At 41.5% G+C, this 13,721-nt stretch overlaps 1 protein-coding gene across 1 annotated transcript in view; it reads left to right on the top strand.

Annotated features, from left to right (window-relative positions):
• Positions 1-13,721, top strand: part of LOC119389360 (basement membrane-specific heparan sulfate proteoglycan core protein-like) — a gene marked incomplete in the record, with an annotated part of 213,331 nt that overhangs the window by 27,474 nt on the left and 172,136 nt on the right. Inside the window, 12 exon segments of the mRNA XM_049414410.1 lie at positions 409-555; positions 676-819; positions 925-1,068; positions 1,174-1,314; positions 1,418-1,561; positions 1,655-1,798; positions 2,447-2,593; positions 3,821-3,967; positions 4,380-4,523; positions 6,427-6,573; positions 11,320-11,463; positions 12,451-12,585. Of these exon segments, the coding sequence (XP_049270367.1) occupies positions 409-555; positions 676-819; positions 925-1,068; positions 1,174-1,314; positions 1,418-1,561; positions 1,655-1,798; positions 2,447-2,593; positions 3,821-3,967; positions 4,380-4,523; positions 6,427-6,573; positions 11,320-11,463; positions 12,451-12,585 (1,728 nt within the window).

Raw genomic sequence — 13,721 nt, 5'->3', positions numbered from 1 at the left:
ATGGGCATGGCTCTCCTTTTTGTGGCAGTGGAAAGCATTGAATGGTCCTTGGAACCAATTCCTTTTGAAGGCTGAGGTTGCTTTGCATTGCCTGCTTGTACTGGCACAGATGTGCATGGCTCTCCCAGTTATGATGGCAGAAATCATTAAACAGCTCCTGAACTTATTCCTTTTGAAAAGTGAGGTTGCTTTATTTGCTCAGTCATATCCATCCATTATTCCCTGGGTGCTGTTTTGTTCTGTGTTGTGGTTGAAATGTTGGACATTCGAGCTGTGAAACTCGAATTTAAGCATTGGCACTCTCTGGAGAAGTATAGAAGTGTTAAAACTGGCGATAGCCAAATATGTCAAAAGCATGGCCATGTACTTCGTCAGGGTCCTGCTTTTAACCTCAAGCAATTTCTACAGTACCTCCTCACCACACTGATGGATTCCAGTGTGGTCCTGACCAATTTGTTTGTGATGGCCGTCGATGTGTGCCCTCTGCTGGCAAGTGCGATGGCCACCGTGATTGTGCTGATGGCACTGATGAACAGGACTGCCAATCAGGAGAAGGTAACTACACTTGAGCAATTTTCTTTCAGACCACAGTCAAGATTAACAGCCAGTACAATTTGTCGGGTTGACTGAACCAGATTTAAATGCCTTTTTAACTGATGGCAATCCTTTGTGCAGTTCCAACTCATCATGAAGGAGCTCATTGTGGACCAAATCAGTTTGTTTGTGATGGCCGTCGTTGCGTTGATGCTTCTGGAAAGTGTGATGGTCGTCGGGATTGTGCTGATGGCACTGATGAACGTGATTGTCCATCAAGAGAAGGTAACCGTGCGCCTGCCACTCCTGTTGTCATTTTATTATCAAAACATGGGCTGATTTAAGAAAGTTTGTCTCCTTCATAGTAAGCCTCTATAAAATTTTGTGCAGTCCCAACTCATCATGAAGATGCTCACTGTGGACCTGATCAGTTTGTTTGTGATGGCCGTCGTTGTGTTGATGCATCTGGAAAATGTGATGGTCGTCCTGATTGTTCTGATGGCACTGATGAACGTGATTGTCCATCAAGAGAAGGTAACCGTGCGCTTGTCGCTCCTGTTATCATTTAATTACCAAAATATGGGCTGATTTAAGAAAGTTTGTCTCCTTCATAGTAAGCCTCTATAAAATTTTGTGCAGCCCCAACTCGTGACAGTGCCCACTGTGGACCTGATCAGTTTGTTTGTGATGGCCGTCGTTGTGTTGATTCATCTGGAAAATGCGATGGTCATCCCGATTGTGCTGATGGCACTGATGAACGTGATTGTCCATCAAGAGAAGGTAACCGTGCACTTGTCGCTTCTGTTATCATTTAATTACGAAAATATGGGCTGATTTAAGAAAGTTTGTCTCCTTGACAGTAAGCTTCTAAAATTTTGTGCAGTCCCAACTCATCATGAAGATGCTCACTGTGGACCTAATCAGTTTGTTTGTGATGGCCGTCGTTGTGTTGATGCATCTGGAAAATGTGATGGTCGTCCTGATTGTGCTGATGGCACTGATGAGCGTGATTGTCCATCAAGGGAAGGTAACAATGCAGCTGCCACTCCATGTTGCCATTTATCAAAACATCGACTGGTTTAAGAAAGTTGGGTGTCCTTCATTAAATAATCTTGTGCAGTTCCAACTCATCATGAAGGATCTCATTGTGGACCCAATCAGTTTGCTTGCGATGGTCGTCGTTGTGTTGATGCATCTGGAAAGTGTGATGGTCGTCCTGATTGTGCTGATGGAACTGATGAGCAGAATTGTCCACCAAGTGAAGGTAAAGGCTTCTGTTGCTGTTGTAGACCCAAAATCTGTCTTAAAAGCAGAATTCTGTCACTTTGTTACGTTTGTATGTTCTGTTATGCAACTTTGCTACAGTGCAAATGTTCACTTTCCCTTCAGGCATTTGTTGATGGTACTAATAGTGTACTGCGAGATTGCTCTCATTTAGAATATTTTCAATGCTATAATGCAGTGACCTAGCTAGGATGAACCTGCATGTCTTATTTCCAGAAATCAAGAAAAGGAATTTCTCCTGCAAACTGTTAACAAGTCTCTATTTGACCTTCTGACTCTTGGCAGGAGTTCTCCCATGCGTGGCTTTTGCCTGTAATGAAGTCAGTTGTGTGTAGGCAATAGCTGTTCGTTAGTATAAATTCACCTGGTCACTCTTGATGTGCAGTTACAGCTCAGGCACAGGACTTGTTCATTTTGAAGTAAAGCCTTGCGCTGCCTCCATTCCTCGCTATCGTGTGCATTTTTGGGCTGCCAGAAAATTGGGACATAAAAGAAGCTTCTTCATGCATTTACCATGACTATCCACACTTGCTAGTGGATCACTTGTGCAGGTGTAACATTCATTGGTTGTTGTAGCTTCTGAGTTTTTGGCTCTTGGACCTATGAGTAATTCTTCAACGCTTTTCAGTTTCTCCTCCTCATGGTGAAGGTGTTCAGTGTGAACATGATCAATTCATTTGCGATGGTCGGCGATGTGTTGATGTATCAAAGAGGTGCGATGGTCGCCCTGATTGTGCTGATGGAGCTGATGAACATGACTGCCCATCGACCGAAGGTGAAAAGTTGTTTTTGTGGCATGTTGCTACTGAATTAGTTTCTGGAGGGCTGCGTTCGTAGTGGTTCACATTTGGTAGAACATCACATTATTTCATCACAAATGGCTGTAAATTCATTAAATGAACGAACTGCTATTTCTTCTTAAAAGCCATTTTGCTGTATATATTGTGGCAGTAATCCAGAAATGCACACCCACCTACAAGTTTCTGAACCACAGAACTATAAAAAACAAAAGCTTATTGCAGCCTTTGCACTATCACTTGAGGGCTGTGTACAAAATTGTGTAACCCTGACGGGGTACCTCTAAATTGCAAACCCAAGATTGCATGTAGCCTACTAGCACATTTTCTACTTCACACTTCAGCAGTTAGGATAATCTCTGTTTTTGTTATGTTATGTTACGTGTGTGCGTGTGCGTGCGTGTGTGTGTGTTTCATATACATAGACTTGCAAAGTGCCAATTGCTTCATCTTGCTTTAGTCAGACACTGTGATGTGCCTCATATCATAGTTCTTTTCTCACACTCTTTGTGACTGAAACACGACTTCAGCCTTTGCTGCATTTTGTTCTCTGCTTTTTGTAAAATTCTGGTCCTGAGTAAACAGTAGTGTAGAACATGCCTGCTGATGTTGCAACAGCAGCTTTGCAAATGTGCTTGGGGCATGCTTGATCTGAAGCTGAGCCCGTCCATCAAAGCAGTGCTTTGTGGTGGCCGTTTATTTTACTGCGACAGGTGCCTTTTGGTGTTTGACTGGTTTCCTTCCTTGCAACTCATCCAAGTCGTCCAAATAGCTTCAGTGGTCTCTGTCCAGTGTTTTCCGAAAGCTTCTGCTTGGCACATGCTCTGCATTGATTCAAGCTATGGTGGCTACTTGGCAGTTTGCGGAAACTTTTATTCAATTTTTTATGCACATTTTTGGCATGCACCTCACTTTAGCTTGAAGATTACGCATTGACAGAGTCAAGTGCACTTGGAGAGGCTGTTCCGTTTGAATGTCTGCAGTGTTGCTGTTTGGCTGGGCCTGCCTTGTGTATTCCAATTGGATTAGTATATCTACCGGCATGAAAGGTGGAACTGTACAGCTAGCTGCTTTGCAAGGCAAGCAACCTTGGCAGCAAGTGATCATTCTGAGAGGTTCATTGGCACAGCCAGCATGTCTGTCACCAGACGTTGTGAATTTTCTGCCCACATGAGTCGTTTTATATCCATGCACCTTTCATGCAGTGCATCCACTTCATGGAGATGGATTTCAATGTGGACCACATCAGTTTGTCTGCGATCACCGCCGGTGTGTTGATCTGTCTAGAAAGTGTGATAGTCGTCCAGACTGCATTGATGGAGCTGATGAACATGATTGCCCATCAATTGAAGGTTGTTACCTCGGTGTTACACTTGTTCAGTGTTGCACTGTTCTATGAAGTCTGTTTATATGTCTAAGAGCGAAAGGTTTACATAAATGGTTGTTTTGTGTGTAAATGCTGATCTCTTTGCCAGTCACTCTCGTGTTTGTGCAAATCCAATCATTCCTTAAGGGCTTTGAACTGAAAGCAACTGTCAGAAATGCAAGTCGTTTGAGTGCCTCCAAACAATGAGCTTGTTCGCAATTCCTAATTCTGTCTCTTGCATTAACTTTTCAGGGTTTTTTGATTGTGCCATCAGAAAGCTTTTTGCATCATGCGAGTTGAGATAAGTGGTGCAGTGGTGCAGGAGTCAGAAAATGTGTATTAATTTCTCTGGGCTTTTGTTCATGCTTCGTTCTCTTCCCGGACAACGCTTGCCACAGCTTTCCCTCATCATTCTGAAGAGATTCTCTGTGGGCTTGATCAGTTCATTTGCGATGGTCACCGATGTGTTGACGCGTCAAGAAGATGTGATGGTCATCTTGACTGTGCCGATGGAACTGATGAACATGGCTGCCCACATAAAGGTGGTTAGTCTTCAGTAGTGGTAGTGTTTCAAGCTGAGCAGAAAGACTCCTTTGTGCACTGTTGATTTTTTAGACATCATTTAGCACTTCATTTGTGTCCAAAGTATCGACGCTCTGTTCAACACTTTTACGTTCAGAGTTAAAGCTTTTGTGCTGCCACACAAGCTGAAGAAACCTGCTTATTATTGTTGCTTTTAAGATTACGAGTGATTCAGATAAAAATGATCAAGTCTTTCAGACCTCATTGAACACTTTTTCTTTTTTCACTGACACTTTGTAACATAGTTGAGAGCATGTATAATTTACTTCAAATGGTATCAACATAGTAGTAGACATTAGGTATTTCACTTGGATTTTGCAGCGTTCTTGCAAGTTTTTAACTGCTTTTGGTTTCATGAAGCTTTTATCATTAGTTTTCCATATAACATTGCAATTAACGTCTCACAACAGTAAATTACATCAGCTTTTTTTACTATAGTTTTATAGTTATTTCTTTAGTTTATGTGCCTGCACTCTGAAGTTCCCAAGCACACATCCACTTTGACTTTTCAGCCACTTTCAACAAAGCTTTCTAGATATTTCTCTGTACATACAGAGTTAGTGAATGTTTTTCCTAGTTACGTTGCTCATTTAAGGAAACATTATCTAGGTGTTCAAGAGTTTTCATTAGAGCTGTGCGAATAGCAAAATTTTGGGTGCGAAGCGAATTCGAATATTGAAGTGTGAGTGCGAATCGAATATTTCTCGAATATTTCTGGAATATTTTTCGTATAATTCTAAGCGAAATTGCAGAAAAAAAAAGTTAGAGAGGATTCCTAAGCATATTGTTATGAGATAGCAACATGAAAGTGTTTCTTTTCGCTAGGTTGAAACTCAATGCAGAGGCCGAATTGTATTTATGTACATGATTTGGTGCAACCAAAGTGTTGCTGACAACACTTTACACGTGGTAGGCAAAGATGCCATTTCCTCAGCCTCCCCTCCTCTTTCAACTTCTGTAGAAGCCCAACTGATGTGGCGGACAAAGGTGTGCTCCCTTTGAGTCCAGAGTTCTAAATCTGCCGTAGACATCGATATATAAGAACATCTAAAATTTTGGATGCTAAAAAGCTTCGGCGTCTGATTTTTTAGACTTCCTGCCCAAATTTTAGGTCCCAAACAGCATTAATTGAGCCCCCACCTCTGCCACATCTTTCATCTCCATGTTGAAACCAGCGTTTTCTTGAGTTAATACACTTGCGACCGCAGTGGAGCTTGAAAGGCATCTTTGCCGCAATACGAGAGTGTAATGAGGTGAAGCATATTGAAAATCTGAAGGGGTCACTTTCAATCTGACGTTGACTGTATTTGTCTTTGGGAAGTTCGAATAGTTCGAATAGTAAAATTCCGGTGTGAATCAAATCGAATAGCAAACAATATTCGAAAAATATTCGAAATTTCGAATATTCGCACACCTCTAGTTTTCATTGCATCTAGCCCCTTACTTGGCAAATATGCACATTGGTCTAAGATCACAGATGTAATCCATTTGACAAAGTAGTGATATTAACAGTTTGCTTTCCAAATTATAGGTTTAGGCATTATGTATGGCAAAGCTGAGCTAGGTCTGAGGACAAGGCGAGCACCATTGTGTACTTTTTACACATTGTCATGCTTAAGTGGTTCATCATTAGCAGGTTTCCTTAAACAGATGTGCAGAGCACATTTAGACTGACGTCTCCCCTGGAAATAGCAGTGCTTATGCTGCACCAGAGCATATTGAGGAGTTCAGAGACAATTGATTTTGTGCAAGCAAGGTGCTGCAAAATCAAGGTTCGCGACTGACTGGTTCATCCAGCGCAGGCACTAGCTCACTGTGGGAGGCATTTTGCTTTGCTTAACTATTGTGCAACTTCTTGTGCAGTTCCATCTCAGCCCCATGAAGGAGATCACTGTGGCTCTGGACAATTTCTTTGTGATGGTCGGCAGTGTGTTGACTCGTCAAGAAAATGTGATGGTCACCTTGATTGTAGGGATGGCACTGATGAACAGGACTGCCCCTCGGTAGAAGGTGCACCACATTTTGTGGCTTGCTTTTTGTTGAATTGGGAAGGATGGCGTGGATGCTCAGTTCAAATTGTGACCTTGAGTCATTTGCATACGGGTTTTAGTGTTCCCGTAGACCATGATCGGGTCAGATGAATTAGATTGGCAAGACACCGGTAATGAGAGTTTAAGCTTCCATGTTTATTTTCAGTTGCCAACATTCACATTCAGCTAAATGCAGATTATATACACTACACATGGGTTGTCTTTTTCTTCTGAAAGTCTTGTACATATATCACACTGTGGGTAGTGGCCTCCATGCAAGAGAGATGTTCAACAAAAGTGAGACCTTACAGCAGGTATACATTTCATGCATTATGTAAATACACAATTCGAAAAGTTGCTAGCTCGTTCCTTTTTTTTGGCCCCTGAAAATGCAGTCCCAATCCCTTCAAGATTAGCTAAAATGAAGTTGACACATCAGTAGCAAAGGATGTTTGTCGATCTGCATTTATGCAAAAGGTACTGCCAGTGTCCTTAACTATTCCTGACCATCATCAGTACTACGTCGAAGCTCCAAAATCTTACTAGATAATTATTGCACAACACTGATGGGACACTACAGAGACACGCACATGCCAGAGCTTCCTTATGTTCCAAGGAGTGACCTAGAAGTGATATGCAAATGTTCTAATTGGTTAATGCCGTTAAATATTTCAAAAACTAAGCTGATGTGTTTCACCAATAGGCAACAAATTCCAATTCACAGTGCTGTCTAACCCACCTCAACTTTCAAATACAGTGGACTCATTAAACTGAACCCAAAGGAACCAGGAAGATATGTTCTGTTTAAACAGGAGTTCAGTTTACTGAGAGGTGAACAGGGTTGCTGAATACAACCCCGAAACCAATCGTATAAGAGGCAGTTGTTTCATTGAAGCAGCTATTCGGTTTAAGAGATATTATTTCACTGAGAGTCTACTGTACCTTGGCATCAATCTTCGCTCAGGCTTATTATGGAATGACCGTATTAATCTTACCCTGGCTTCTACTATTTGTACTCTCGGACTTCTCCAATATAATTTTAAAGACAATGTATATTAAGAAAAGCTAGCATACACCATATACAAACTAGAATACGTGTCTGCTGTTTGGATTTTGAACAAACTTGTATAATCGGTAACATCCAAGCCTTGCAATACTGTGCTGCATGGCCGCTTTTTTCATAATGCGGTAGCGTTCTTTTTGCATAAATTCCAGCGGCAGCGTCTGTGTCGGTGGTTGTGAGCAAAAAATCGGCATTGTCCACGAGCGAAAACTTGAGATGAGACACAAATAAAAAATCACAGCGTATCCACGGGGTGAATGATGATGAGTGGGGCGAAGCTACGGAGGGAATCATCTGTAAACCGTGAAACTCTTCCGTGAAATGCGCCCAGTACATAATATAAAGAGTGTGAAACATCGTGTATATATTAAACATCAAACTTTTATTGTACTGTTGGTTTACGTGGTCCCTTCATTATCACTTGTGATCGGTGAAATGCAAGGAAGAAGTCCGCTCCCGAGCGAAAGAGCGACCGCATTCCCCGCTCGCCCTGTGCGAATTAAAGGCAAGGCTAGAGGGAAGACAGGACGCGCATTCCACGACGCGAGGTCGGTAGCATGCCCAACGAAAGCAACGGAACGCGATCGTGCAAGTGCTCCGGCTTCGCATCGCCTCATGGTTCCATTTAGCGTCCCAAAACCAAACATATTGCTCAAGGTGTGCCTTGCGTTTTTCGTAGAAATAATTTCTTTATCATGTACATTAAGACGAAAAGTTGAAAGCTCACTAGAGTGTATCGCCCGCAAAGTATGTCTTTTAGTGTGATTTAACTCTCGTACGGCAGGGTCCTCGCGCCGTTGCCGGTCCACCTCGCCCGTTGACGATCGGGCGAGGTGGCTACATACAAGTACTACTAATACACTTTAAGAAAAACATCTGGCGTTCTTTCGTTCTGCTTTTACAAAACATCTGGCGTCTTTCGTTGGTTTATTTCATCAATCAACGGCGTTTTGAACAAAATTTTTATTGTTTAATCACGCACAGGAGAAATCTCACCAGGCACTACCTTGGAGGTAAACAATGGCTGCTAATGGCAATGAGAGACAGAAGAAGTCGGCTTTTAGCTAACACTTACACTTCTACTTCTACTAATGTTTCCTACTGGAACATGCCAATGGCTGCTAATGGGGAATGAGAGACAGAAGAATTCGGCTTTTAGTTAACGCGCACGCTGCGAATTTTTTATTGTTCAACAACGCACAGGAGAAATCTCCCACCGGCACCACCTTGGAGGTCAAAGCGTAAGACTTGTTACTCACTACTACGAGCACGACGACTACGAGGGACGAACGGGTGCCGCCTTAAGGAGCTTCGCCCCTAAAATCTTCGGCTCGAGGGGAGATCGAACCCAGGACTTCTGCGTGGCAAGCAGGTGTTATACCACAGAGCCACGCCAGAGCTTGAAACTGTTTCAGGAAAAAACCCGATACAAATATCATGTAGCATGAGGAGACTCCTTAACGCATTTAATATTGCATGGCAGAATCGCACCAGTGATCAAAACATATTGAACAAGTGGTTGGTTTGAAGGCCCAACAATTACAAAGCGCACAGGCATAATTAATAGTAATCAGTAATAGTATCAACAAGGTGTGCATTGTGGGTACTTCAGCAATTCGCAAAAGGAAGAATTATGGCGTAGTGGGCACTTTGCATCAGTGCTTGCAGTAGGCATTTCAGGATAGTTTGTGTGCATAACATTGGCAGTTTCAGGCGTTCTTTTCCTTGTGACACTGTTGAGGTGTTCACCGAGAAGAGAAGCCAGGCTTGTGATTGAAAAGGCAAAGAGAATGGGGCCAGATTATGCTATCGCATTCTACTCTCGAAGGCGAAGCTCAAGAGTCCCTTATTCACATTACACCAGCATCAGCTCATCAAAAAATAAAGCAGAGTTAGACAACTTAGCACATCACCATAAAATTTTCCGCCTTTTTCTTTTCCATGAGATTCATCACCATTCTTCACGGTGAATTCTTTTCGTCCCCACCAGTCACCTTGCCACGTCGTGACCACCCTATAAAGTCAAGTGCATAAACTGCCAGTCTCTTCATTTTGCATATTCGTTCTCACCACTTACATATAACGGATTCGAACACCTTACCATCAGACATTGCCACAGAAACTGCGCTAATCAAGCTTCAACATTTAATTCACTCATGACTTGCCACCTAACCTTATTATTTTTAGACATCGTAGTGTTTTTATGGGGATCTCTGTTGCTGCTTTGGTGTTATGGCCTTATGTGTACCCCTAATATATTGTTTTCTCCGCAATCTTAGTTTGCAAACTTACTTTTTACATTACCTATGTGTAGGCTTGTGCGAATAGTAACTTTTAGGTTCGAAGCGAATTCGAAGCGAATAGTGATTTTGGTCGAATAATTTCGAACCGAATTCGAATAGTATGTATCACATATTTTAAAGAAAAGTGAGCATATTTGTCATGACCCAACCAACCTGCACAACATTTTTTAAAAATTGTAACAAGGCATGTGCAAATGTCACTTTTTGGTTCAAAGGAAGTGGAAGCAACTTTTAATAGTAGCAGGATTTGGCTTTCGGTAGAATGCAAATGATATGTTACGTTTTAAAATTTACTATACTTGGAGCATACAAGCCGGTATAACAAGTTTTTAAACTTAAAAAATGATGAATCGATGTGAGGGAATATGTTCATTTAACCTTAAAGTGGGGCTTCGCGGCAGTGCGGATTTTTTTTTGGAAAGATGTATTCACTGTATAGCACCCCTCCACTGCAGTGAAACTACCTTTACAAAAGGTTACAAGCGGACAGTGTGGATTTTTCCTGGAAAGGTGTATTCACGGCATAGCACCCCTCCACTGCAGTGAAACCACCTTTACAGGGGGTTATACGCGGACTAATATACACCTATTCATTCATTTCGAATACTTCGAAATTTTCAGTAATTTAAATTCGACTCGAAGCGAATTCGAATACTGTATTATTCGTTCGAATATTCGAAATGCTCGAATATTCGCACAAGCCTACCTATGTGTCACTCTATATTATTATTTTGTCTTTTCTTCTCTTAGTACGACATAATCAGCAAGCAATGCTGGTGTGCTCCATCCCCCATTTATAATATCTTCATAAGGGGGAGCCTTTTGGGATGTTTTCTTGTGTTCATTTGTGTTCTGCTATGTCTTCTGAGCTATTGTTACACCTCTATTAAAGTTGGTTATTCAATTTAGTTGCTAACTGTTCAAAAGCTTTAAGTGATCTTGTGGTACGCGTAACACATCCAAACACAACCATGCCTAGCATTGATGAAAACAGGATTTCTAATTCCTTAAATTTTGTGATGCTGCTGCAAATGCTGCAGTTTCACTACAATTAAAGTAGTATCGCTGCATTGAAGTGTAGTGAAACTGCTGTGAACGCTGCTCACCATGCCTGATAACATTACATTGGTCTGCACGTCTTAGTCTCAAATGGTGCACTGCATTCTTCATAAATGTTGTGCTGCTATTAGGGCTTTTGCATTGTCACATATTTTGCTGCACAATTACTTTTTTTTTTAACCTAAAAAGAGTGCTTTCTACAGTTTATTGTGCAAGTTTTCTTTCTGTCTGCATGCCGTTTTGTTTGTTTCCCTAACACCTTTGTTCTTGTATTTGTTTTTTGTTTGGAAACATTATGCAGCTCCTACCCACACCCCTGGATTTCAGTGTCAGCCCAATCAGTTCGTTTGTGATGGTCGTAGATGTGTGGACTCGTCTGGAAAATGTGATGGAAAGCGTGATTGTGCAGATGGAACTGATGAACATGGCTGCCCGCCAAAAGAAGGTGGAAATTGTTTTAAGTTTTCACTGTGCTTCCATTGTTAGTCTTATCTTTTCATATATTGTCTACTGCTCTGGTACATAGTTAAGCGTGACGAAAAAAACACCTTGAAAGGAAAGACACAAATTGGGACAACACGAAATTGAGACAACAGGACGAGCAGATGAGGACGGCGCACGTCCTGTTGTCTCAATTTCATGTTGTCCCAATTTGTGCCTTTCCTTTCAAGATGCTTCACCAACTAGCTCCTCAAGAAGTACATCTAAAAAAAAAAAAGAAAACACCATTAAGGAAACCTTACTTTTAAGTCTGTTTCCAATGCTTTAATGTCATTGCAAAATTCCTGTCCATGGGTTACTGTCACAAGTGGTCGGACATCAGCGCCGATCCAGTGTCATGGCTGCAATCAGCGCAGACTCACTCCTACGTTTAAATGCCCATATATACGTCGTAAAGTGGACAGGAGGATGACTGCCACTGTAGCTCAGTGGTAGAGTATCGGACGCATTATTCAAAGGTTGCAGGTTCGGTCCCTGCCGGCGGCAAGCTATCTTTTCGTCCACTTTACTTTCTTCACATTTATATCCTACTTACTACAAACAACATTCCCTATACTTTCTTGGCATTATTGTCTGTTAGTTCTCATTCATATACTTGTAAGTGCAGCAGAGTTTGTGTTATTATGATGCAAAGTAGATCTGTGGTTGAATGCAAAATTCAAAAAGGAAATATATATTACCCCTTTTTTCTCAGGGCTAATAATATTCTTCTCTAGCAAAGAAATGTGCATATATTGGGAGAATTGCCAGTCTGAATCGATTTGCTGTTTAATATTGTTTCAGTCGCATTGTAAATCATAACAAAATAAGCTTTTTTTCAGCACTTTCTTCCGTTTGAATATTCTTGTTTTCAATTTTTGTTGGTTCTATCTGTGCATTATCAGTTGTTGCAGTTACTTTTGCTTAGCTGTTTTTCTTTCTTTTTGTGCAGTTCCTTCTCCCTGTGGTCCCGGTCACTTTGTTTGTGATGGCAGGCGCTGTGTTCCTTTGTCTGGAAAGTGTAACGGCCATCGTGATTGTGCTGATGGCAGTGATGAACAAGACTGTGCAAAACAGGAAGGCGATGGTATGACACGTGCAACATTGCACTCGTTTGGCTATGCATAGTCTTTCAATGAGAGATGGGCAGCTCGCATGTGTCTTTCGTTTTGCCTAAATATGAAAGGATTCAATCAGATTTCTAAATGCACTGCATGTAGCTCAGTTTTAACGCGCAGGATGTTTTTTATCCTCTGAGCTTCTGATTTGTCCTCTGAAGGCAGGGGACAATAAAAGCAAAGAAAGTGTGTAAGCTTTTTCATTGAAGTGTAGGAATGGTGAAATGAAAAGGATCTAAATGCACATTTACAAGTTCAACACACTCAGCCAGTGGCACAACTCATAGCCACTGCGACAGATGCTGAAGTGTGGTTTCAGATCCCACATGTGGCAAGTTATTTCATCACTTTGGTTTCCCTTTGCTTTAATGTTTCTACATTTCATTTAGCAAAATCCAAGGACAGCTAAGCACTTAGTTATAAATTGCGAATGCAAACGCACTGATGTCCAATAACTGGATGAATAGGTGGGCTAGTTGGTATTGCATAATCGTAGAAATCTTTGAGCACAAATTGAAATGCACTGCATGAAAAAAGGTATAGACACATCGCAAGCACTTGTGGTGTCTTTTTTTGTCTAGCATCTCTCACTAACAAGTGTAGAGCGCAAAAATGACTACCGCGGAGAAGAGGGATAAAACAGACTGGTGCTACTAACAACAATTAGCAAGACAAGTCTTGCACAAGGGTTCTTAGGTGGGATAGTTGGTATTGCATAATTGCATAAGTTGGTATTGCAGCACTGTCCTTTGTGATCTCCGTCCTGTTTTCTGCGCTGTTCTGCTACAATGTACAAGTCTTGTTTATCGTTGCATATGTGCAACATCGCATTACAAATAAAAAACATCGTAAGACATGAAATATATCAAACCATGTCAAACAGCCACGTCTGTCAAATTAAATCCAGAAGGAAATTGTATTCAGAAGCATGCAGAGTAATCGAATCTTTGCTTATGCAACAAAAATCATGCCTGATAAAGAACGCTTCCAAGTCGAGCTGAGAAGACCAGCCTTTGCTTTTGCCTAATATATTTGTTGCATAAAGAATTTGCTTGCACCCACATGCAGAGATATGCGCGTCTTAATGCGCATACTTGTCCTTTTT

The sequence above is a fragment of the Rhipicephalus sanguineus genome, chromosome 4 (assembly GCF_013339695.2).
Source record: "Rhipicephalus sanguineus isolate Rsan-2018 chromosome 4, BIME_Rsan_1.4, whole genome shotgun sequence".
NCBI classification, from domain to species: domain Eukaryota; kingdom Metazoa; phylum Arthropoda; class Arachnida; order Ixodida; family Ixodidae; genus Rhipicephalus; species Rhipicephalus sanguineus.
The sequence above is the reverse complement of the archived record's forward strand: the minus strand, read 5'-3'. Positions and strand labels throughout refer to the sequence as shown.